Source organism: Lontra canadensis, unplaced genomic scaffold, assembly GCF_010015895.1.
Source record: "Lontra canadensis isolate GAN:19392208 unplaced genomic scaffold, GSC_riverotter_1.0 scaffold56, whole genome shotgun sequence".
NCBI lineage: Eukaryota > Metazoa > Chordata > Mammalia > Carnivora > Mustelidae > Lontra > Lontra canadensis.
Window position 1 is genome coordinate 7,832,739 of NW_022631050.1, and position 23,907 is coordinate 7,856,645.

Sequence of the window (23,907 nt, forward strand, 5' to 3'; positions counted from 1 at the left end):
AATCATAAGTAGGCAGAGAGGCAGACAGAGAGAGGGGGAAGCAGGCTCCCTGCTGAGCAGAGAGCCCAATGCAGGGCTCAATCCCAGGACCCTGAGATCATGACCTGAGCCAAAGGCAGAGGCTTAACCCACTGAGCCACCCAGGAACCCCTCAATGGGAAATCTTAATGGCAGAGAAAATGTATGTGGAAACATATGATCTTGGAGTGAGGGAAAAGCTTTCTATGCATCATACCAACAATGGAAATCGTCAAGATAAATATGGATATTCTTCATTGTATAAATTTCTACAGGTCAAAAAACATCAGAAACAAAATCAAAAGAAAACAAACTGAGGAGAATGTCTCTAACAGTCAGAAAACATCAAAAACAAAAACCAAACAAGCTGGGGAAAAGTCTCTAATAGGTACAGCAATGTTAATTCTGTTGACAACAAGCAGTTTTTAAAAATCAGTGGAGAATGACTATCCCAGTAGAAAAAAATTGGTAACAGACATAAATAAAGAAGAAATACTAATGATCGTCAACAAAAAAGCAGTTCAATTTCATCAGTGATCAAAAAAGTACTAAGAGAGAAAGGTTTGTCCTGGTTACTTGGAGGATGAACAGGTGGTTAACAGAACTGTGCCTGGTACACAAAAAGCACTGAAATCATAGATATGATGAGATCTAGCTACAAGGACAGCCACCAGTGCAAGCCTCCAACAAGGAAACTGGCTAATAAACACATTGTAATACAGTGACTGAGTTGAAAGCAACAATCAAATATGATGCAATACACAAATATGTAAGAACCTGGAAAGATATTTTTGACGTATTGTGAAATAGTTCCAAAGAGCATCAGATTTTTGCAAAAATAAAAATTATGAAAAAAAAGTATGGTGTCATACAAACCTTGGAGAGATCTGCATACTTATATAAATGTGAATACTGCTTATCTTTGGTTGGTTATGATATTAGGGGATTTTCTTTTTTTGCTCATCTACAGTTTAATAAATATACACTACTTTATGATAAGACAGAGCAATAAAAGCCTTTTGTTATTAACTGAGTAGCATTAATATCCTTGAGCTGTCAGAAAAATCCGGAAGTGTGCCAACTGCCTTTTCTCTGTTGGAAGGGCAGTATAGTGAAAGGGAAAATGATAGACGGTAAATTTTCTTGGCTTCAGTTTCCTCGTCTGTAACATGGAGGTGTATTCTGCATCATAATGCTACTGGAATGATGAAATAAAAATCATGCCTACAAAGTACAGTTTGCACCCCCGCTGTAAGCACTACCAGACTTCAGGAGGATGGGTTTAGAAGTCAGAGATGGTAACCGTCAAGGTGAGGTCTCCATCCAGGAAATATGTGTAAGGCACTCATCTCTGTGTATAAGGAAAAGCATTTGTGAATATATGCCCTCAAACAGAAAGCAAGAGCTGAGGTTCAGGTTCAGAAATAACCTGTTCACAACAACGAATTCCAATAAGTTATTTAAAATCAACAACAGAATCCTGTAATATTAAGGTCTTACTCTAATTATAGCTTGACTTCTATGAATAGTTTTCATAAAATAATTTGAATTTGATTTGAATCAATCTGTGGCAACAGGTGGCCAACAGATTTCTAGAATATCAAGATTTAAAATCTTTAACTGAAGAGATTTGGATGCAGATAAAACATTGTCAAGATCAGAGTTTAGCATGGCACTCCCTCTGTGGGAATCTTTACTACCTTACCAAAAGCAGCACCGTAAGATCATGCCCCAACATGAAGATCACCAAACAATTTTACATACGCTCATTCTTTTATCCCAGACGCCAAAGGCCTCGGAATCTGCCTGGTCAATGTATTACACAAGTTGTACCAACTGTAGAAGTTTCGGTGGGCTGAGAGCCTTCCCTGTGGTGCTGAATGCATTACAGTGGAACTTCATCAGGAATGCGGATTTTCAAGGTTGCTGTTATTTAAGGAAACCCTTCCATGGTCTTTGAAGAAGTGTAAATTTGAAACCCGGGTTTAGGCTTGACATTTAGAATACAGGCAGCAGCAGCACACTGCAAACCTGAATTTTTGAAGAGAATTCTGAAGAAGTGGGCAGAAAAGAAAGACGAAGATATTCTCAAGGCCTTATTTTTATAAAGTACCAAGCCTTACACCCGCAGGAAGGAACAGGAACAAAGGCACCCATCTTCCACACGCTCTCCCCTCTGCCACCATCTTAGCACCTTCAAAGGTGACCTCCACAAATCACTTCCTTTGATGGCTCTGAGAGGGCACAGAACCGCTTAGTTCTGTAACCAGAGCCTCTGCAGCTGGCAGGCCCAAGTCCTTCACTTCCTCCGGGTGCCTAGCTTCTCACCTTCCAGAATGAAACTCTAGAGTCGGCCTGGTGTGGCCCCTTCAGGAAAAGGTACTTCCATATGGGTACCAGCCAGCAGCCCCTGTCCCTCCCCCAAGCCCCACTTCAAGGGTGCATGGAGCTTAGAGGCCTGGGATCTGCAGGAGAGAGTCTATAATTGGGATGGTTCAGTCCTGGTTTGTTTTGAGGGAGTGGCATGGCAAAGGGGATCTTAAGGGTAGGTCACAAAACCAACATACTTGGAGAAACAGTCTCTCAGAGCTTACTGCTGATAATGTGCTTTATTCGCAGAGATTAGTAAAGTAATTCCGTTCTTGTCCTCAAAATACATTCTGTGAACTTTACTCACTGACCTTCATTTGAACCCCCTTCCCCTTTCAGCAATCCTTTTGAAGTATCTAAGAACGTGTTGTATATATAATACAGCTCTGACAAGGATGTCTCCTGTTTACTGAGGCAGGCAATCATGCTCAGTGGAGGAGCTGCTTGGTTCCTCACAAGCCCCTTCTCCTGCTCACCCCCCTCCCTTCTCCCTCCCACACCGCCATCCCAGCAGAACTCCTCCGTGGTGGCCGTAGTGAACTCACAGCTGGGGAGCAAAAGATTTCTGACTTTTGAGTGAGCTTAAATTCAATAGGTGACGGATGAAGGCTCTTTTGGTGCCAGTTTATTTAAAGAACCAGTTATTTATTTATTTGTCAGATTTATATAGCGCCTTTCCTCCCAAGAGCTCACCCACGCTACCAACATTTGGTTTACGTTATGAAAACCGTTAGATGCTTTTTCTGCATTTCCTTTTCGGTTTCTGCTGCCAACACACAGAGTAAACACAATGCTTGGAGGACGAAAGGAGAAAAGTGTGGATTTGACGAAGGCTACACAGTGGCTATGGGTACCAGGTAAAGTAGCTGTGGTCCAGAGGTCAGCTGGGAGATGAGACATAAAATTGGCCAGGAAACCAACACCATGTCCTTAATGTTTCCATTAAGGCTAAGAGAAGGTAGAACAGGGAAGCAGCAGAGCCGGATAAGAGGCTGTGGCCATGAAGGCAGAAGATTCCGGGCTGAAATCCAATCTTTACCACTTACTGGCTGTGTGACCTTGGGTGAGTTATGTAACTGCTCTGCGCCTCATTTTCCTTGTCAATAAAGTAAGGATGACCAGGATACCCATCCAAAGTCTTGTAAAGATTACAAAAGCTAATGCATGAAACAGGGCCCGGCTAGCTGTTAAGTTATCCTTACATTACTTTCTTTTTTTTTTTTTAACAATATTTTTTTAAATTTTTAATTTGACAGACAGAGATCACAAGTAGGCAGAGAGGCAGGCTGAGAGAGAGAGAGGAGGAAGCAGGCTCCCTGCCAAGCAGACTGCCCGATGTGGGACTTGATCCCAGGACCCTGAGATCATGATCTGAGCCGAAGGCAGAGGCTTAACCCACTGAGCCACCCAGGCGCCCCACCTTACATTACTTTCAAACACCACCATCAACTGCCCCAAATCCTCCCCCACCTCCCCTCCCCCCAACAAGCAAAATTCAGAAGCTACACAACTGTATGGGGAGATCTTAAAGAATCGGGAGAAAACTATCACGCACACATAAAAAGAGTCCACTAGTTGCCTACCCGATATCCACTCTCTCAGAATAAAAATGCTGATTTTTATTCACATTTATTTCATACTAACGTTTACTTTCCTGCCATATACCAAGAGCCAGATGCTGTTACCAAACAAAACTTGAACACTCCCTAAAAGCACACCACAGAACTCTGAAAAAGCTCTCAAGGCTCTGCGAGGTCTGTCAGCACTGCCGCAACTCAAATTTGGCCCATCTAAACTGTGATAAAACATTGATAGATGAGGAACAAAATATGTCCTTTAAAGGCCTAGATGTTTGTCTGATTTCCTAACATCAAACACAGAAGAAGGACGGGGATGGAAATACAGGATGTCCTCAGAATATCAGGTGGTGAGAGTGTTAGCTTTATATGTACAACACTAATGCATCTGATGATGAAAAGATTAGGGATAAAGGGAGATTCACACGGTAAGAACTTACCCTTAACCAATGAAGCAACAGAAGTTTCTAAGCTGTGGTATCTGCATCATTTTAGGAAGATTCCTTTATGGAATGTGAAAACTATCTTTAAACAGTGTCACAAGAGCTAGCATTTACTGAGCCCCTTCTCTGTGCCAGTATGATGTCATTTAATCCGCCTGATGATTCTATGTGGCAAATAACTACCCTTCTACCGTTTTCAGACAAAGAAACCAAAGCTTAGACAAAGTTAAGTGCCTTCCTGAGGTCATGTAGATAGGAAGTAGCAGAGGTGGGATTCAATCCCAGGCCCAACTCCAGAGCCTATACTGTTTCTGTAACTACTTTTAAATACTCTCTTGATGATATTTAAATAAAAATCATATAGTCCAGACAGCTAGAAAACTCCCATATGTTTGGAAATTAAGAACTATATTTTTAAAGAACTGCAGGATTGAGAGAAAAAATAGAAAACACTTAGAACTGAGGTTTTAAATCAAATCAGAATTTTAATTTAAATCAGAACTTCAGGGATGCAGCTAAAGCAGGACTTGGGTAGGGAAATCAAGTAACTGTACAAATCAGGACATTTGGGGGAGTAAAAAGGAAAGCCACGAGCAATAACTTCGATTAGGCATAAACCGTAAGTGACCTGGGACAAACGGAGTATCTGGTGACCCCAGCCTTAGGAGAAGTTTTATTTGCTTACATGTTATACTATAAAGAAAAAAAAGCTAAAAAAGTAACGAGTGAATCAAACCAAAGCACTTAGGAAATGAAAAACAATGCAAGGAAGTAGAAAGAATAAAAGATTTTAGTAAGAGCTGGGAGAAATCAATTAAAAAGAAAACATCTCATAGAGAGGATGAGCAAAACCGATTGTCGATTTGTTGAAAAGAAAAATGATATTGTCTGCCAAGGACTAACTAGAGATTTTATGGCAATTAATTTTAAAACTCAGACAGAATGGAAAAATTCCCAGAAAAAGTAATTTACTAAATTCACTGAACTAAATAGAAATTCAGAGCAAGACCAGAGAAGTGAAGATGCTTAACCGGTAATTAAAAATCTGCCCACAAAGAAAATATCAGGCCCAAATGGTTTTACTGGTAAATTCTTCCAAAAATTCAAGGAATAAAGAATTCCAATTTCACATGAACTATTCTGGTATACATAAAAAGGAGGACACCCCACCCCCCAACTCCTTTGATGAGAATAACTTCAGTGCTAAAACCCAACAAGGATAATATAAGAAAAAAAATTATACATTATTCTCAATCATAAATACAGATGCAAAAGTCCTCAATATGTATTAGAATAAAAAGTCCAGGAATGCAGAAAAGGTAACACATAACAAGTAAGTTAGGTTTAGCACACGAATACAAGGCTGGTTTCATATATAAACCAATGTAACTCACTACATTAAATGGAAGGAGAAAATTCAATTGATGATGTCCATAGACAGAAAAAATGTTTGATAAAATTCAATATCCATTCATATTCAAAACTCTGAGTAAACTAGGAATAGGAGGAAATTTCCTTTAACTCGACACAAAGTGACAAAATAACTAGGGTAAACATGGTGAAATGCTAAAAACGATCCCTCTTAAGATTCAAAACTAAAACACCCCCCACTCTAACCATCAGAAGTACATCAGCCAGTCTGTCAAAGACGGTTCCATTAAGCATCTCCGAAACTCAGTCTCAGATCCCAAAGTGAATTGGTGCTGCCATACGTAACATGCTATTAACAGCAGTGCGTGGAGAGGAGATGCGTCAGACACATTCACTTCATTCCAGGCCAGGCTACAAATATGACTCACAGTCAGGTTCTTCCCTCTCTAAAAACTACAAAATCTGAAGGACAAAAATGAAAAGCAATTTACTGGGGATGGACTTTAAGGGAGGAAGTAGAAACAACAAAAAGCCTTGAGTTTATTAAATCTCTTAATCTGTACAGCATCTTTAGGGAATGAATAGTTATCTATCAAATCCCAGTTCCATAAAACGTACGCTCATTCCTTTAAGCTTTGAAGACTGGATCATAACCACTGAGGGAGAGAATTTTCTCGAACAGGTTAGGTGATTCGCATAACTGACCCTTTCTTGGTGACTCTGGGATATTCTATTTTATCAATTCAGCAGGACAGCCTATGACAACACTGATCCCTTGGGGAACATAAAGAAGCAGAGGATTTTTTTCCACCAGAAGTACTGTCTTAAATGTTGTCATTTCTTGAGATCTGCCTCTTGATGCTGAGTGAGAGAGCAGTGTATTCCAAAATTTTTAGATGAAAAATTTCCTAGTGGAGCCTCTTCAGTTGAATTGTGGGGGACTACCTCAACTCGAGATGTAATGAGAAATGGTAAAACAAAGGACAAAATCATACCTAGCCAGCACGATGGGTATAACATAGGAACATTTTCTAAATTCCTCCACTCAGCCCATGTAAACATCATAAGCAACACGATGAAAAAACTTTTGAGATTGGGATGGCTGAATGAAAAAACACGCCTCCTCTTTAAGGAACAGCTGGTCTTTAAGGATAAATGGAACATGTCTCAACATGCCAAATTACATGTTAGTTCTCCCCCACCTTGAGGGGGAGGAAATCACGAATATAAATCATGGCTTCCAAACACAGTATTTATCTTCTAAGAATAACTTATGAGTTGTGAAAAATTATATAGTAAGATTATATGGAACATTAAGAATGTACTTTTGAATAGATTACATTTTATTTGTTTAAAGCATAATCCTTGCAAACTACTAGCACTGTCAATAAACATACACTGAGGACAAGTAAGAAACTGGGCTGAGAAGGTTCTAAGTCATGGTTTTTAAACCTCAGAAAGTTTATTCAACTGCAGAAATAAGGCATACTGTGAGCAATACAAATAAGGTAACTGTCACAACATGAGTTTAGACAAGTAAAATAGGAATTTAGTAGGCTTTTGTAATTTAAAATAAGGAGAGAGTTCTGGTAGTTTAAGAGAATGTTAGCAACCTCCCCTCCCCCCAACCAAATCATAACCAAAACAAACAGTGTGTGCTTTGTTTCTAAATGTAGGCCCCTGTAGTTGGCTATGTGACCATTAGGAAGTCCCTTAGCTGTTCTGAGGCCTGATACTCTTATCCGTGGAATAGGTTTCTTTACTCTGCTTTGGTTAGAGGATTGTTAAAAAGTTCAACCGAGACTATTTGCCCAGGTGCCTGGGTGGCTCAGTTGGTTAAGCATCCAACTTAAGGATGATGATCTCAGGTTCCTAGGATGGGGGCACCATGTGGGGCCCCACCCTCACCAGACAGTCTTCTTATCTCTCTCCCTCTGCCCCTCCTCCGCTCATGCTCTGTCTTTCTCTCAAATAAATAAGGAAAATCTTAAAAAAAAAAAAAAAAAAAAGGATGTATTTCCTTCATATCTCATATCTTGCAAAATACCATATATTTTGTTAGGGGGTTATTTTTTGAAGTAATACTCTTAGATTGTAATTAAATAAAAATTTAATTTTTCTCTTAAAAATAAATCAAAGAACAAACTCCAGTTACCAAAAAAAATGATCTGCTCCATTTTAGGCAGGCATAATCATTATGAAAGGTGGGATTACGAAGTTTGTTATCATACACAAGTACAATTACTATGACTTTTACAAAATCAGACCAGGGATTTTAGTTTGCCTCATTTTCTGTGTGCTCTCCAGTATCTATAAGCAAAATAATTTGTCATGTCTTTGATATAATTTACATCACCCAAATATCACATGGATACCATCATTAAGAACTGATAAGGGCAATAAGAACAAAATTCAGAGTACTGGGTATTTGATGCTTAAGAAAAAGGGGGGCTGGAGTAAGGATGGGGGTAGAAGAAACAGCTGGATCATGTTTTCTCAAAGTGTGACACTAAAATATCCAGGCCACGCCCCAGACCCACCAACTCAAAATCTGGGGCCAAGGAAGAAATCTGCATTTTTAATGAGCCCCTGTGGGAACTCCTGTACACTCGCAACCTGGTGGCTACAGTGCCTTAGGGTAGAAGACGGCATGTCCCAGTGTTGCTCTTATTTTATCAATTTAGGACTTTGCCCTTCACCCCAGTTCTCCCAAGGACCTCTGTATCAGCCCAGTGTGTGTGGGGTCTTTTTATTCTAGACCCACAGTCCCAATGGCAGAGTGTAGGGGAAGTAAGTCTAAGATATACAGGCAGACGTCAGGGAGGGATCCTCCCCAAAAAGAAATACCTGGTTTCTGGTTCCTGCTTCTCTCTCTCTGGACACCTGAGGGCAGATACTCCTGTATCTCAGGGATCAAACCTCCCCTTTTGGGGGACAGAGGGCTGGGTAGCCTGGTGACAAACCTATTTCACCATGGAGACTAAGGCTTCCTGTCTGCCAGGGCTGCAAGAGGACAAACATTCTCCTTAAACAAGCCCTCTGGATAAGAAACAGGATTGAGGGGGGGAACTATGAATAAAAGAGACTGAACATGAAGTAATTTTCCTTTACACATTATATAACAAATACAAGGTTTGTTAAGTATTTCAAATACCAAATATATGACCTCCTTCATCCTTCCTCCTCAATTAATGACCCCTGCAGAAAATCAGGAAGATACTGTTTAAAAAACACAAAACTAAAAAAACTTTAGAAATAAAAATGCTATCCAGGCCTGAGTGTACAAACTGGCAGCCTTGCAGAGTGATTTTGCCCCAAGAAGTTTTGTTTAGTCTGCAAAGTGTTGCTGTTGTTTTCAATTTGATTTAGTTGCCAACTTAAAAAAAAAAAAACAAAAAAACAAAAAACCCACACAACCTGGAATTTTCGCATGAAAATCCAATTTCTGAATTCTCCTGAAGAAGTGCAAGGCTGTTAACAAGGTAATAAACTGGCAAAGCTTAGTGGTAGCTATCTCCTTCAGATGAGCTCCCTATTGAAACCCAGGCCTGCTATTGAGACACTTGAGTCAGTGTTTGCCTCTTGGGACCTATGTATCATTGGTGTTCATGGCTCTTGGCCTCACTAGGGGAATAACGACTAACCAGCCAAATTATGTAGTTCTTTATGGTGACTTTCACAGCAAGGGGGAAAGGGAATCAGAATCAGACAATAGGGGCACCTGGGTGGCTCAGTGGGTTAAAGCCTCTGCCTTCGGCTCAGGTCATGATCTCAGGGTCCTGGAATCAAGCCCCGCATCAGGCTCTCTGCTCAGCGGGGAGCCTGCTTCCTACTCTCTCTCTCTGTCTGCCTCTCCGGCTATTTGTAATCTCTGTCAAATAAATAAATAAAATCTTAAAAAAAAAAAAAAGAATCAGACAAGAATGTCTGCTTTCTTTTCAGAGTCTCATCTAGAAATAAAGTGACCCCTGAGTAAATCCTGGGATGTATGTGGGTTGGACCAAGCCTGAGGAAGGTATACTCCTACATCCTCCCTCTCCCACCCCTTGGCCCCACACCCAGGCAGGGCAGAACAAGAAAGCTAGGAAGGAAATACCAGTCACCATCTTGAGACCCTTGATAACATCACTGACAACTCCCTACCTATATGTCTAGAGAGACTTGAAATAAAAAGATGGGTCTCCAGAACACCCTATATAAAGGAGGGCCACAGGCAACCAAAATTCTAGAATACCCAGATAATGGATTTACCTAAGATGTTAAGTTTGGTGTTTTTCGAGTAGGTTCCCTTTCCACTTTAGTTTATTTGAAAGACTCGGGGCAAGTTATTCCTGATGTCTCAATTTCCTTATTGAACATAGGACCTACCTGGAGTGAAACCAGCAGATTTCTATCTCCAAAGTAGGTAACTACAAATAATGTCTTTAGTTAATTCCCTGTTAAAATATGTTAAAATCAGATGAGTGATAATATGTTTTATAATTTAGCAATCCTCCCTAGTACGTGAGTAAAATGTTAATAAAGTATTTGTGGGTAGCATAAACCAGGGTTCAGTGCTAGCAGGGAGTATCCAGTGAGAAGCCACAGCCCTCAGTGAGGGTCAACAGATTGTATAATCTGGTTCCGTCAGTCTTCTACCTCCATAATGGGGGGATGGTACTAACGATCTCTCCTTTATCTACTTCATAAATCGTCTGGAGTACCTCAAGAACAGGGTGCTATATAAATGGGTCACATTCCTGTCATTTGTCTTACCTCCTAAGACGCCTCAATGCCATGAGAATGTTATAGGTGCCTGGGAAACACGACTAACTGCTTCCTTTCTCCTGGTGGGGCGCAGGGGAGGGGATGAAGGCAGTGAAAGAAGCCCAGATTAGCACCCACCTCTGTTCTGATGGATACTGGTTTTCAGGCATCATCTTTGGCATCTGCAGGGGCTGATGTGGTGGCCGGGGGACCGCAAAGGTTTGCTGCTGTGGTCCAGGTTCAGGAAGCGAGTGAGGGGCGGGGGCGGGGCCCACACCTGGTACTGGGCCTGCTGCAGGGGCGTGTGCAGAGGTGGGCAGAGTTGCCTGGGGTGGGGGGAACAGGGAGTTCTGATGGGTAGGTGACAGGGGGGGGGGGGGGAGGAGTTAATGGCTTGAACCCAGAGGAAGGCTTCCGATCATAGGCACTGTAAACAGAAAGAGAGAAGGAACCATTAAGCCACGATGAAGCCATTAGCCTGGTCGATGGTCTGGCAGGACAACTAGGCTGGGTGGCAGGCCACATTGCCAGGAAATGACAGCATTAACATAGTTAAATTGCTGGCAGCCCCGAGGGAATATTTGTACCTCTGAAAAGTGACAAACACACTGCGTCACAGAGACTTGTTTAACACTTCTAGTGATTCTTCTCAAAGATAATTTTAGCCTCTGTTTCCGGTTTCCTTTTTCCCCCTTCTAAAAGCACTCTCCATATATGCCACGTGTAGGGATGGATGGCGGGTGGGGGCAGAGTTTGTGCCCTGGGGGGTTTCTGGCCCCCTCTCCTGAGGATTCCAGCGTCCCCAGGAATTAGGTTCTCTGTGGAAGATACATTTCTGCCGTAACATCGCTTGAGTTAACGACTCTTCTCCCCCTTTCCCAGGCAGATCTGTGTTTATCTTCTAGAGCAAAGACTGATTTAAAATTAAAGCTTCATTCCTGGGGCCTGGATATTCTTAAGTAAAGGGCACAGGCATGGGGACTTTTTCATATATTCTGATTTGAAGATTACTTCTTTGGTGCTTAAAGTTCACATTAACATATGATAGACATGAAGAAGTATATATTCCCTCCCTAGAAGCCCCAGATCAAATATCCCAGTATTCAGGGTTCTTTCCCTCAGGAGGGCTCAGCACCCCCTGCGCTCAGTTCCCCTGCAGAGCCCGTTTCACAGTTTAGCTTTTCATGTGCAGCACAAAGGCCCCCGTTTGTACCAGCCCCCACCTAGAGGATGACATCGCCGTGAGAGGCGACTCTGAGCTCTACTCTAAGTGTCTGCTAAGGGTCCTTGAACTAGCCGGCCGGGGGGCTCCTTTCCAGCCGGCCCTTCTCTGGGTCCACTTACCAATAGCTGTAGAGGCACTTTTCTCCATAGTTAGCACCGAGAGCCTGCTCGTGGCTGCAGGATGACAGCTCCGAGGAGGGGCTGTGCAGCTCCCGTTTGATCTTGGTTGGAGGTGGGGCGTGAAGCACCACTGCAATCAGAAGAGGGTTGGGGCCGGGGGGGGGGGGGAGGCAAAGAGAGGATAGCTGATTAACAGCAAGCACAATGCTTTCCTTCTGTAACCCCTGTCACCAGTGGATGGTTCTTGGAAGTCATATCGAGTCACATGCGGGGGAAAGCCAAATGCTGAAACACAGAGCCTTCCATCTAAAACCAATGAAAAGCTCTTTCAAGTCGGAAGTCATCATCTGACACTTTTAATTAGCCGTGTCTTTATTCCCCCATATCTGTGGTGTTGGGTCTACTTCCTTAAAATTCCTGCAGGGGATGGTTCGTCCAGAACAATGCAGGTGCGACAGAATACCAAGGGTTGCACACATGGAAGAAATCTGTTTCTAAAAGGAACAAAACAGCCATAGATACACTGGGAGACAGTACACATTAACTTACCAAAGGCTTGAAACTGCTCTGGTAAGTATATTTCTTATTCAGAGGCATATAAATTAAATATTTGACTTTTTAAAAGTCCTTCCTCAAGCAGCTCTAAATATCAGCTCTGAGTAAGAAATACTGAGCTTTAAAGGCATTTCAAAAAATTTAAGAGCAAAGACATACAACAATGGACCAAACCTCAACCTAGCTAAGGCTAACTGCGTAAGAACAAGTCCTGGAAACCTTTGTGCTTATGTCTGCTCTGTGCCTTTCCTACAGACCAACCCCTGAGGGTAGGTTTTCATAACCAATCTTTTCAGATAAGTGCCAATTACTTCTCCAAAACTGATGAAACAGTACACAGAGCTCTTGCGTAATGTTCGGAAATCAAGTGCATATTCCTTATGTGATTCCGAGAGGGCAAAGTTTTTCAAATCGAGGTGACTTACAGGGTAGCAAAATGAAACAAAATAAAACCAGGTTTGCCTTTTCTGTCTCATCTAGGAGCTGACTCATTTTAGTGAGGGCATTTTACCCAAAGTAGAAGGACAAACTCTAAAAGACTACACCACGGGGGCCGTTTGTTCCTTATGAGTTAGGATTGCTGCTCCCAGTCCAGCTCTCATGAAGGGTGGGAGAGAGACGAGTTAAGTTTTGTGCCAGCAACTCTCCACACTATCAAAGGTCTCATTAGATAGCTAACCACCATCACTGCCCTGGTATCCCACCAAAATTGAGGTCTGACTCAGTGCTTGCCCCTAGAACACTTTCAGGAGCTTAATTCATTCTTAGTGATGATACCAGGCAGAATTAATGAAACGATCATCTATTTTCTGCTGAGAAGACTAAATAATCTTCTGGCCAACTGCTTGCTCAGGTGCCATCTACAACCCCAAGTTCAGGTCTCCAAAGTGAACAAATGCGACAGATGACTCTATCACAGATGACAAGTTTATAAAGCAAAGTCCTGCCAGTGACTGACTGGAAAGGACAGGTTTTTATAATTCCTTTCCTACATAATGCCAACTGCTTTTCCTAAATACATGCAATAAGTTCGGAATTGGAAGACTATATTTAGAAGTCATTAGAGTCGCTCTTGTGATTTTTTGATGGTGACATCATGGCAGCAACCCTCAATTGTTATCAAATGTTTTCAGACATTCAGACACAGAAAATGGCTAAGCTTGTTGTTGTGAGAATGTTGTTAGTACATGAAAAGGGAGAGTCAGACAACTTGACACAGAAAAGCACTTCTCCAATGCAGTGGTATTCTGGTGGTTCTCAGCGCGGTCCCTTTGTCATTGCCTCTCCTCTCATTAGCCTTCTGCCATAAAAGTTTTGGAAAAATCATGAGGGAAGGTTGAGATGTCCCGGTGTAAACACAAGTTACATGTCCTTGAAAAGTCTACTTTTCTTTATCTAAAGAAAATCCTTTATCATCATGACTTTACCTACATTTAGAAAGTTAAAAATTTATGGTATCACTCAATTTTCCTATTTCAGGTTTTGGAAACGAATTGACATTTTCACAGGATTATTTAAAAAGTTACCAGTTCTGCTGACAAGACTAACTCCAGAGGGTAAGCCAAAGTTGTCCGGAAGGAAACACTTTTCTAATGGCTTCAGGAAGAGCATATACCCATTTTCAAAGAGAATCTAAACTGACAGCTAAGCCTGATGTCCTGATTTCTTAAGATCTACACAGTACTCTTAGTGTGTAACCTATCATTTTGCCTCTAAAGTAAAATGGCATCTTCTACTACCCCCCAAACTGTCTTACACCTGGAATCTTCTGTTCTCTACACAAAGGAAGAGTTTAAGAAATATCTGGTGAGTATTATGGTCTGAATGTTTGTGTCCCCCCCAAATTCATTTGTTGAATTCCTAATCCCCAATGTGATGGTATTGGCGGGGGGGGGGTGCTTTGGGAGGTGATTAGGTTATGAGGGCAGAGATATGTGAGGACAAAACGAGAAGAGAGCCTTCACCTGCCCATACTGGCACCCTGATCTCAAACTTCCAGCCTCCAAAACTTTCAAAATAAGTGTCTGTTGTTTATATGTTATCCTGTCTGTGGTATTTTGTTACAGCAGCCTGAATGGACTAAGACAATGAGTGACTGATTGTTTCCAATTAATTCTTAACCTTGAAGGCTGGGACCGCTTCTACCCTACAAGGCAAGGCAGTGTTAGTCATAAATATGTTTTCCCCAGGAATGAAACACTGCAAAGAGAGAGAAGAAAGTAGAACATGGCCAGAGGAAGAATTGAAAGTTCCACAGGTCAGTGAAAAGACAATCATTAGGGGCCATTGGAGTGGTAAGGAAGGAGGCTCAGCTCTCCAAAGGGACTGCTGGGCCAGAGGATGTGTGAAGGAACCTAATTATGGCATGCATTAGTCAGAGATAGTGGTGTATTTAAAGCAGGGACTTAGAAGCCCAAGGACTGCTTCTTGCTTTCAGTCTGCTCCCTCCTTTGTAAAATGAGATATGTGATGCTGCCTTGAGAAATACAGAAAATGGCACAGCACCTTACAGATGGTGCTATGATGTTGTGTAATTACACACTGTGCTTTCAAAAATAGAGTATTTAACTTCGCACAGGCAACTTCCTAAATGATGACAGAGACCTAGGACTACAAAGCATGGCGACGTACTGGAAAGAAGAAAGGTCACGAACTCCTGAGGAAGTTGGCAAAGAAATGCCGAAAGAGTTGACGATGTAAGCGGATAAACATTTTCTACAATTAGAAATTTTGAGTTTAAGCTCAGAGTTACAGAAAATGGGCCCAATAATCCCTGCTGAATACAGACAACCTTTGCTGTCATAAAGATACCATTCATTCATTCATCCATTCACCCACTCACTGAGCATCTTCTATGGGCCAGGCATCCTGGAGATGCTGGGGACAGGATGTATGCCCAACAGCCATGGCCCCTTTTTCATGGCATGCACAATTTAGTGAGGAATCTGACTTCTAGCATCATCTCTTAGATGCACTTACAGTTAGACCAAGACCCCACAGTCCTCTTCATTCAGAGCCCTACATTTATAAGGACTGTGAGGCCCAAAGGAATTAAAGTAATTGCTCAAGATCTTGGAGCTGCTATTAGAGGGGAAAGAAAGCAAGTGTTTCTGTCATTTCAGTAATCAACGGTACTGACAGAAATGGGAGACATTTTGCTCACCCACTTTGTACACTAAAAATAGAGGACACGAAACTTTTTTTTTTTTTTTTTCCCCAACAAAAACAAAAATATCACATTACACCTGGTGGAGAGAAAGTACTAGAACAAAGAAAAAAATGAATTAAGTACTAAAACCTCTGGAAAAGAACAAGGTAGACAGACAAGAAAGAGGCAGCCAGACAGACCCCTTAGCATTTACTTTGTGATAAGTTGCTCTTACATACATTATTTTAGTCCATCTTCCCAACACAATGAAAAAGCTACTTCTAGTATCTCCTTTTCATAGGATAGAAAACCCAGGCTCAAAAAGGTAAGTAATCTGGCATAGTCTCTTAGCTGTAAGTGGTCAAGATTCCTACTTAAACAGTGCTTAGTGACTCTACCATATTGCCTCGTGAGAGAATCTGCAAGAAAAAGACTACATTCAAAAGGTATTAAAAGAAATGGGGGAAGAGAGAGAAGAAAGACACCACCAGAGAAGAGAGCAGAAGAATACTTTTTGCCAGCTCTCAGGGTCTCTACCCTCAAGTTTACTCTGCAGTCTCCAGCGGGAGACACACCTGATACACCTGCATCCATCCAACTTATACCTTTCTTGTCCCTAGGCCACCAAAATGCCCAAGATCCCTTTTTCACCCCTACCTCGAACCAACATCTCTTGACTGCAGTAGCCTTTACTTCTTATCAGTCCTTGCCACCTATTCCACCTAAAAGATCTCCCCTCCCTTCTATAATCCAGCTGACCAATATTTTCTGCTTATTAAGACAGCCATAGGAATTCAAAGACCTGGTATCTTCCACAGCCGGTCACTGACTGGCCAGATCCCACCTTATGGCCATGGATACCATCTCTCTGCCTCTCCTGAAAGTGCTTCTAGACAATTCCCTCTCAATGCCACCTGTGAGGCAAGAATACTTTGAGTGAGCTATTTGGACTCTTACTGAACTTCAAAAACTCTGTTAAGGATCCATACACTATGAGAGTCTCTGCTTGTCAGGGGTAGGAAAGACAAGAATTCCTGTTCAACCAGATTTAAGTCTGTATCTATGAATGTGTACCACAAAGTACAATATATTGCTTTGTAGACCACCATAACACCATTTTAAATCTAGATATTATGTTCACAGATCAATCAACTTAACTTTATAGTTGGTTTTCTTATTAGGGAACTCTTTGGGAGATTTTTCTATCTGACACAAAAATCAAGCCTGAGGGACTCCTGGATGGCTCAGTTGATTAAGCATCTATTATTGTCTCAGGGTATGATCACAGGGTCCTGGGATCAAGTCCCACATCAGGCTCCTTGCTCAGCAGGGAGCCTGCTTCTCCCTCTCCCTGTTTGCTGCTCCCCCTGCTTGTGCTCTCTCTCTCTCTCTCTCTGATAGATAAATAAACAAATAATTTAAAATCAGCCCTGATCTTAGCCAATGCAATAAGGCAAGAAAAATAAATACAAGGCAAATGGATTAGAAAAGGAGAAATATAACTGTCATTATTCAAAGATGGCCTGATTTGGTATGTAGAAAATACAAAAGTATCCCCCAAATATAGGAATCAGTAAACTAACTTACCAAGACCAATGGCTACAAGCCTAATACAAAAAAGAACCATTTCTGTATACATGTGAAATTTAAAAAATAAATTTACAATAGCAACAAATGACATCAAATGCCTAGGAGCACATCTAATAAAAGACATGTAAGATGCCTAAACTGAAAACTATAAAACACAAGAAAATAAAAGAACTCTCAATATATGGAAGGATATATCATGTTCATCATTTAGAAAGCTTAACATTATAGCGATAAGAATTCTTCCCAAATTTATCTACAGGCTCATTGCAACCCCAAACTAAATCTCAGTACTACACAGAAATGAGAATAAAGACATCCCAATTACATTGACCAACATGGAATCTCACAAATATGCTTAGTAAAAGCCAGACACAAAAGAGTACATACTGTGTGAGTCCATTTATGTAACATTCAAAAGGACAGGAAACTAATAGATGGTGTTTAAAGTCAGAATGGAGGTTACCCTGAGGGTAGTGCCTGTTCAGGGGGCATAAGGAGTCTTCTTGTGCTCTGGTAAGTTCTGGGTCTTGATCCAAATGCTTGTACAGTTTGTGAAGCTTTATGATCTATACATCATATCAGTCAAGTTTCTCTGTTTTTGTATTAAGTTTTTAAGTTTAATTCCAGTATTGTTAAGATATATGGTTATTTTGGGAAAACTATGGAACACTCCACAAATTTGTGTGTCATCCTTGCGCAGGAGCCATGCTAATCTTCTCTGTATCATTCCAATTTTAGTATATGTGCTGCTGAAGGGAGCGCAAGTTTCTCATTTTTAAAGCAAGCAGCCCTGCTCAATAGCATCATTGAGTTAATACTTATTAAGAATTCTCAAATTTTAGAAAATCTTTCTTCTTTGATGGTATAGAAACAGTCTTCCAAAGAAATAACCCAATTGTTTTGAAATAGAAAAAATAGACAAACTGGCCTATTCAAGAGAAATAATAATTCCCTCTGCTGACAAAATCTGTTTCCTGCCCACAAGTACAGGCTTGTGGACTCTGTCCAAGGCAGTACCCCATGCCAGTGCTGCCAGTGAACCTCACTATTACAGCACATACGATCAAAACAAAGGAAAACACTTTTGTTGAATGTTATGATGAACGACAGTTTGATTTAAAAGGATTTTTCTTTTTACTAAGACAAAACCCACCTCCTCTAATAAGGCTTTCCTTCGGTGTCCCCATAGTCATCAAAGTTTCAATTTGCCACTAACTTTGTTGTGAATACATATAACATTCATGTAGTTGTTGAGCGTTAAAGAAATTGCTGATCAGTGATACTGCAGTCTGAGAGGGAGAAAGACTAAGCCCATCGTTATTTCTCCCACTTCACACACAGGCTTTGCCTACTTTCCTGTCTATGGTCATTGCTCAGGTTTTGTTTTGGGATTTTCCTCTCCCTTCCTCAGTTTCAGTACCTTCATCTGGAGCAGACTCATCTTTTCCAAATGAGTTGTGCAGGCCTGCCCTGGGGGGAGGACCTTATGTGATCACACTCGACAGCCATGATCTTCTTACTTTACACAGAAAGCTGTGTGTCATGACAAAGTTGGCCAGAACCCCAACACCTGCTTCCAAATGGCATGTCCATGAGGCTACATCTTAGGTGGCCAGCCTATGTCTCTAGAGCTTCTCATAGCACTCCTGAATGTGAAACGTAGGTAGTCGTGGCCAGAGACTTCTGGAGATTCCAGAGTGATAGTCCTACAGTGAAGGTCTATTCTTAAGCTTTACTATTCCCTTTAGGGAAATTCCAACTTTAGGCACTGTTCTTTTCTTAGACCACTACCATCTCACCTCATGTCCCTCCATAGTAAGGAAATACGTACTGTTTAGTTCAAGAGTGGGGGGGGTGGGAGAGCCTGAGACATCTGCCCATATTATTCTTTGGTTATGGCAGTGAGTAGAGCTCGAGGAAAGAAGGCAGGGGGAAAACCATCAAGCAGAAGGACATGGGAATATAAACAGGATGTAAAATGAACCAAAGAAGTCACCGGGAAGAGCAGGTGTGATCTCTTCTCTCCTCATGTACCCTTAACTTGTCAGAGTGCCCCACTAGCAAAGACCAGAGGACTTTAAGTCACCAGATGTAATATCCCTTGGGACCTGTGGTTTGAAGAGCACAACAAAGCCAACAGGCCTACTTTCCAATGTACTGCTGCCTTTCCTTAGCTCTGGCCTTTTTTGGACAAATTTTGAGAAAAGTGCAAACAGCCAGTTAGTAAGAAAAAAGAAGTAGAGAGAACGAGGCTTATTTTTTAAGTTCTACCTTATTACCAGAAGAGGTCAGAAATAGGTCTTTATTTTAGGGCTGAGTAGATTAAAAATTCATTTCAAGCATAAAATATATTCCTAATGTTTCAATATTCTTTGTAATTGCTATAACACTACTAGTGAATGACAAGGACAGGAGATAATACTCTGTTCTGGGAACCAAGAAGTTTCGAGGGAGATAAAGTAAGTGGATAGGTTCTGGCACTTAAAAGAGCATCTGGAAAAGAAGACGCCTCTTGGATTTCCAAACCAAATAAGAAACATGCTCAAACCCATTTGAACAGTTAACATTAATTCTGCCTGGCAACAGTTTCCAAAAATAAAAATTTGAAATGTTATCAAATGTAGTTAGGGGGCACAAGTTCTAAAAGCAGAATTGGAGGAGGTATGGGAGAATGTGCTGTTTTCTTTAATATCTGACACAGCTAACCTTGCTAAGCGTAAATTTAAAAAATTGAATATAGTGAAAAATCACCCATAAATAGTAAAATCAACTATTTAGTAAGTTGTGCTAAAAAAATTTTAATGATTCCCTCAAAAGCCCTCTCCTCAAACAAGCGCAAACTATCTCCGACCTAAATATTTCATTTGACTCACTGTTCTTTTATACTAGTATTTTAAGGTCAGTGCAATAACATGGATAGAAGAGTAAGGGAATCAGCAACATAGGACATTTCTGGGCCTAAGGCCAGCATTTTTGTGTGTTGTTTGCATTTCTATGTATCCTTTAAAAATGTACCGCCCCAGGGGCACTTGGGTGACTCAGTTAATTCTTGGTTTCGGCTCAGGTCCTGATCTCTCGTGAGATCAAGCCCTGTGTTAGGCTCCATGCTTAGGATGGAGTCTGCTTCAGATTCCCTCTCCTTCTCCCTCCCCCTCCCCCTCCATGCACACACACACCTATGTTCTCTTCTTTTCAAATACATAAAATCTTTTAAAAAAGTACCCTCCCAAAACAACTGTCTAGGACCCTTCAAGAAAAGGTCAATGTTATGGGGGAAAAAAAGGACAGAGTGTTGTAAAGAAGATAAAAGTTAACAATAAATGCAATATGGGATTCTTAATTGAATCTAGATCAAAAAACAATATTAATATCAGCTATAAAAGACATTTGGGGGACAACTGGGGAATTCTGAATATTACTGTATAAAAATTAATTTTCCTAGGCTATGTAGAATATCCTTAATCTTTGGAGATACACACTAAAGTATTTAGAGGTGAAATTCATGTCTGCAACTTGCTTTTGAATGGTTGAGAAAGAAAAAAATAATCTATACACAGAGAAATGAAGCAAATATAGGAATATGTTTTAGAAATCAATCAATAAGGGGGTGCCTGGGTTAGTCAGTTGACTGTCTAACTCTTGATTTCAGCTCAGGTCATGATCTCAGGGTCAGGAGACCACGCCCCATGTTGGGCTCCATGCTCACTGGGGAGTCTGTTTGGGATTCTCTCTTTCCCTGCCCCCTCTGCCCCTGCCCACTGTGCTCTCTCTAATAAGTAAATCTTAAAAAAAAAAAATAAAAATAAGTCAATCAGACAGATATATTCCATCTCCTCTGAGACACTTGGAGGGAAAAAATGCCTTTAACTTATGGTTGACTAACAGGTCAAAAGTAGATGTGCTAAGAACTTCAAAACCATGCATTCACACAAGTAAAAAGTCACCCCTGGCTCATTACCAAATTGGAAGGGTACTATCCTGTTTATCCTTTACCATGTTTGGATAATACAGCTCCAGGAACTAAAATTACACAAAGACAAATGTTGGTCACATTCTAACATCTAAGCCAGTGGTTCTCAAATACTTTTTGGCCCTGGCCCACTTAGAAAGGAGAAAGGAACACCCAAGAGAGGGCAAAATGAAAATGGCCACTGCTACCATCATGACTATGGCCCATGGCCACCTTCACCATTGTCTGGGTAAAAAGACAGTAATTACACAAGTACAATACATTAACAAAAGTAAAATCTATCAGTAATTCCACATACATATCAATACGCACATAACAGAAACTAAAACATATGCCCAACTCAAGACCACAAAGCATTCTTGGGAAAAGATGGAGAATGTCTACCCTTGTAAATATAAATGCGCAACAGGTTTAGAACATTACCAGAACAGCTGGACAACTCCTTAGATTTTATCCCCCAATCCTCAAGAGGACACAGTGTAGTCATCACCAATCTGTGAAGATTGGCAGAATAAAAAAGAATTAAAGTCCTCTTCCTTGAGGTTCTCTTTTGTTCTCTTTCTTTCTACACAGCTGGTTTGGCTCCTTCTGTCCATAAAGGCTGAGCAGAGCCAGGAGAAACAGCTTGAAATGGGTGGCCTTGGCTTTCGGTGCTCAGAGCATTAGGGAAAAAAGGCACAAAGTGTCTGAAAGGACAGTGTCAATAGACCAAACCAGCTTACCCAGCTGGACCAGCTAGAAATGCAGACGAAAGCCCTAAGTTGTGTTTTAAAGGGATGCTGGCTTGGAGAACCCCCTGTGCATTTGTGTTTTGGGAATCAAGGATGTCGGCAAGACTCTGGTGTGGAATCAAGGCTCTCTACACAACTCATGGGAGATATGACAAACGCCGGCATGGCCAACACCTAGGTGAGCATACGCACACAGGGACTAGGATTTCAGGGCAGACTCCTTCTGCAGTCTCTGCAGGAACAGCTTCAATTGTCCTGGACAGAGTCCTACATGGAGAAAGCAAGGCTTCCTCCCTGGAATAGATTTGGTATCAGAAGGTAAAGGGAAAGTTCTCTTTAGGTTTGGCATGGTGGCACAATTTTAGATTGGTGATTAATCACGGTGGTAGGGGTGGGGGTTTACGGTGTTGTTTACTCCAGGTTATTTTTTCCTACTTATCTTGCTGCTAGTCGGGGACCAAGGGACTGAGTATCATCTCCCTGGTGGTATATTTCTGGGCCCCAGGGTACAGAATCAACCTTGAGGTAGCAGAATTCATCAATGAACAATTCTAGAAGCCCTTCCTAGACGGCCAATATTATCTTCTCTACAATAAATACCACAAGAGCCAAATTAGGAACTGATAAAGCTAGTTCCCAGAACATCTGGCTTCAGGAATCAGATTTCTTCTATGCAGTGGAAAAAACCTATAGTCAGCAAAAGAGAGGCTTCAGGAATTAGAGTGTGGACCAAAAAAAGCCAAAAACAAAAACAAAAACAAACCCAACAACAACAACAACAACAACAACAAAAACCCGCTTTATTTTTCATGATTTAGAGCTAGAAACTTGGGGTAATATAATAAGCTCAAGAAAAAAAGACTTTGACCTTGCTATCATGACGTGGACTATGGGAAAAGGCAGATCCAACAAATGGGGTTGGGGTTATGCTGGTATTCGGAAAGGACCAATCCAAAAGTGAGATTGAAGTCTTCTGACCCTGCATGAACGCAGCCTGGGGAATACCAGAGTGAAAGAATAACCAGGGAACTGGGTCTCGGAAAGGAAGAGGGGTGAGGGAAGAAGATAACCTTCTTTTTGCCGCAGGACAGATGAGGTTATACTAAGTATTTGGAAATCAAGAGCTGGCAACGTTTTCGAGGACACAAGCCCAGGGATCATGCTGGTGAGCTCCTGTTACATGGGAGAGGCACTTACTTGCAAGACGGGGTGGGGACTACGTCTCAAGAGCTCACTCTCAATTCATGACTGGGGTGGCAGAGAAACAGGGTTAGTGGGGACATCAGAAGATTACTTCAGACTTCTGAAAATGGCAACCCAAAGGCCTTGAATACAAGAGTTAGAAATTAAAGGGAAGGAAAAGGAGCTTAGAAAAGCACTGGCCCAACTCTGAATATGTATAAATAGCATTAGTGAAAAGTGGTATCTGAAATATCTCTAAGTGGCCACCTGCAAAGGCAGTAGAATTCCTCCCAGGATACAGGAATGAGAGTTATTGATAGAATTTCTCCCACCTGGGTTTTAAATTAGACAACGGAATTGATACCATGAAGCAGTTGAAACCCTGAAGCCGTGCTCTGGAAGCCTCTTCCATTTTCTGTTTACCTTGGATAACCCTAAATCTTTGCTATGGTCTGGAGCTTACAACGACATGGGTTTAGGCTGGGCCATCCATATTTACTGAGCTCGCAGAAACTTGCCTTCTCTGGGGAGATGCCGGCTGTATCTAGGACTGCCATTGGAGCAACGACAAGGTGTCGCAATGCTCACACTGGCTCAGGAAAGTAAAGAGTTTCTAAATTTTGTCTTGTATAGGGCCAGTGTTAGGACATTGTATACCCTTACTGCTCCCTGTAATGTGGAATAGATACAAGATAGATTTGACAACAGAGAAATCCAACTTCAAAGATGCCAGAGCACATCTGTAGTTCGAGCTCGAGGGGGCCCCTGGTGGAAACTTCTGGTAGACGGCCCCCGCCCCCTCCAACAAAGCCCTGCTGACAAGGGTAAAAGCAGGAAAAGAGAAAAACCAGTTACAAAACGA

At 41.5% G+C, this 23,907-nt stretch overlaps 1 protein-coding gene and 1 non-coding gene across 2 annotated transcripts in view; both read right to left on the reverse strand.

The window, feature by feature from the left end:
* Nucleotides 1–23,907, reverse strand: part of ETV5 (ETS variant transcription factor 5) — a 57,007-nt gene that overhangs the window by 17,752 nt on the left and 15,348 nt on the right. The window contains 3 exon segments of the mRNA XM_032875582.1: nucleotides 10,664–10,905; nucleotides 10,907–10,952; nucleotides 11,870–11,999. Of these exon segments, the coding sequence (XP_032731473.1) occupies nucleotides 10,664–10,905; nucleotides 10,907–10,952; nucleotides 11,870–11,999 (418 nt within the window).
* LOC116878305 lies at nucleotides 17,818–17,924 on the reverse strand. The gene has a single exon (XR_004384823.1). It is a non-coding gene; the product is annotated as a U6 spliceosomal RNA (small nuclear RNA).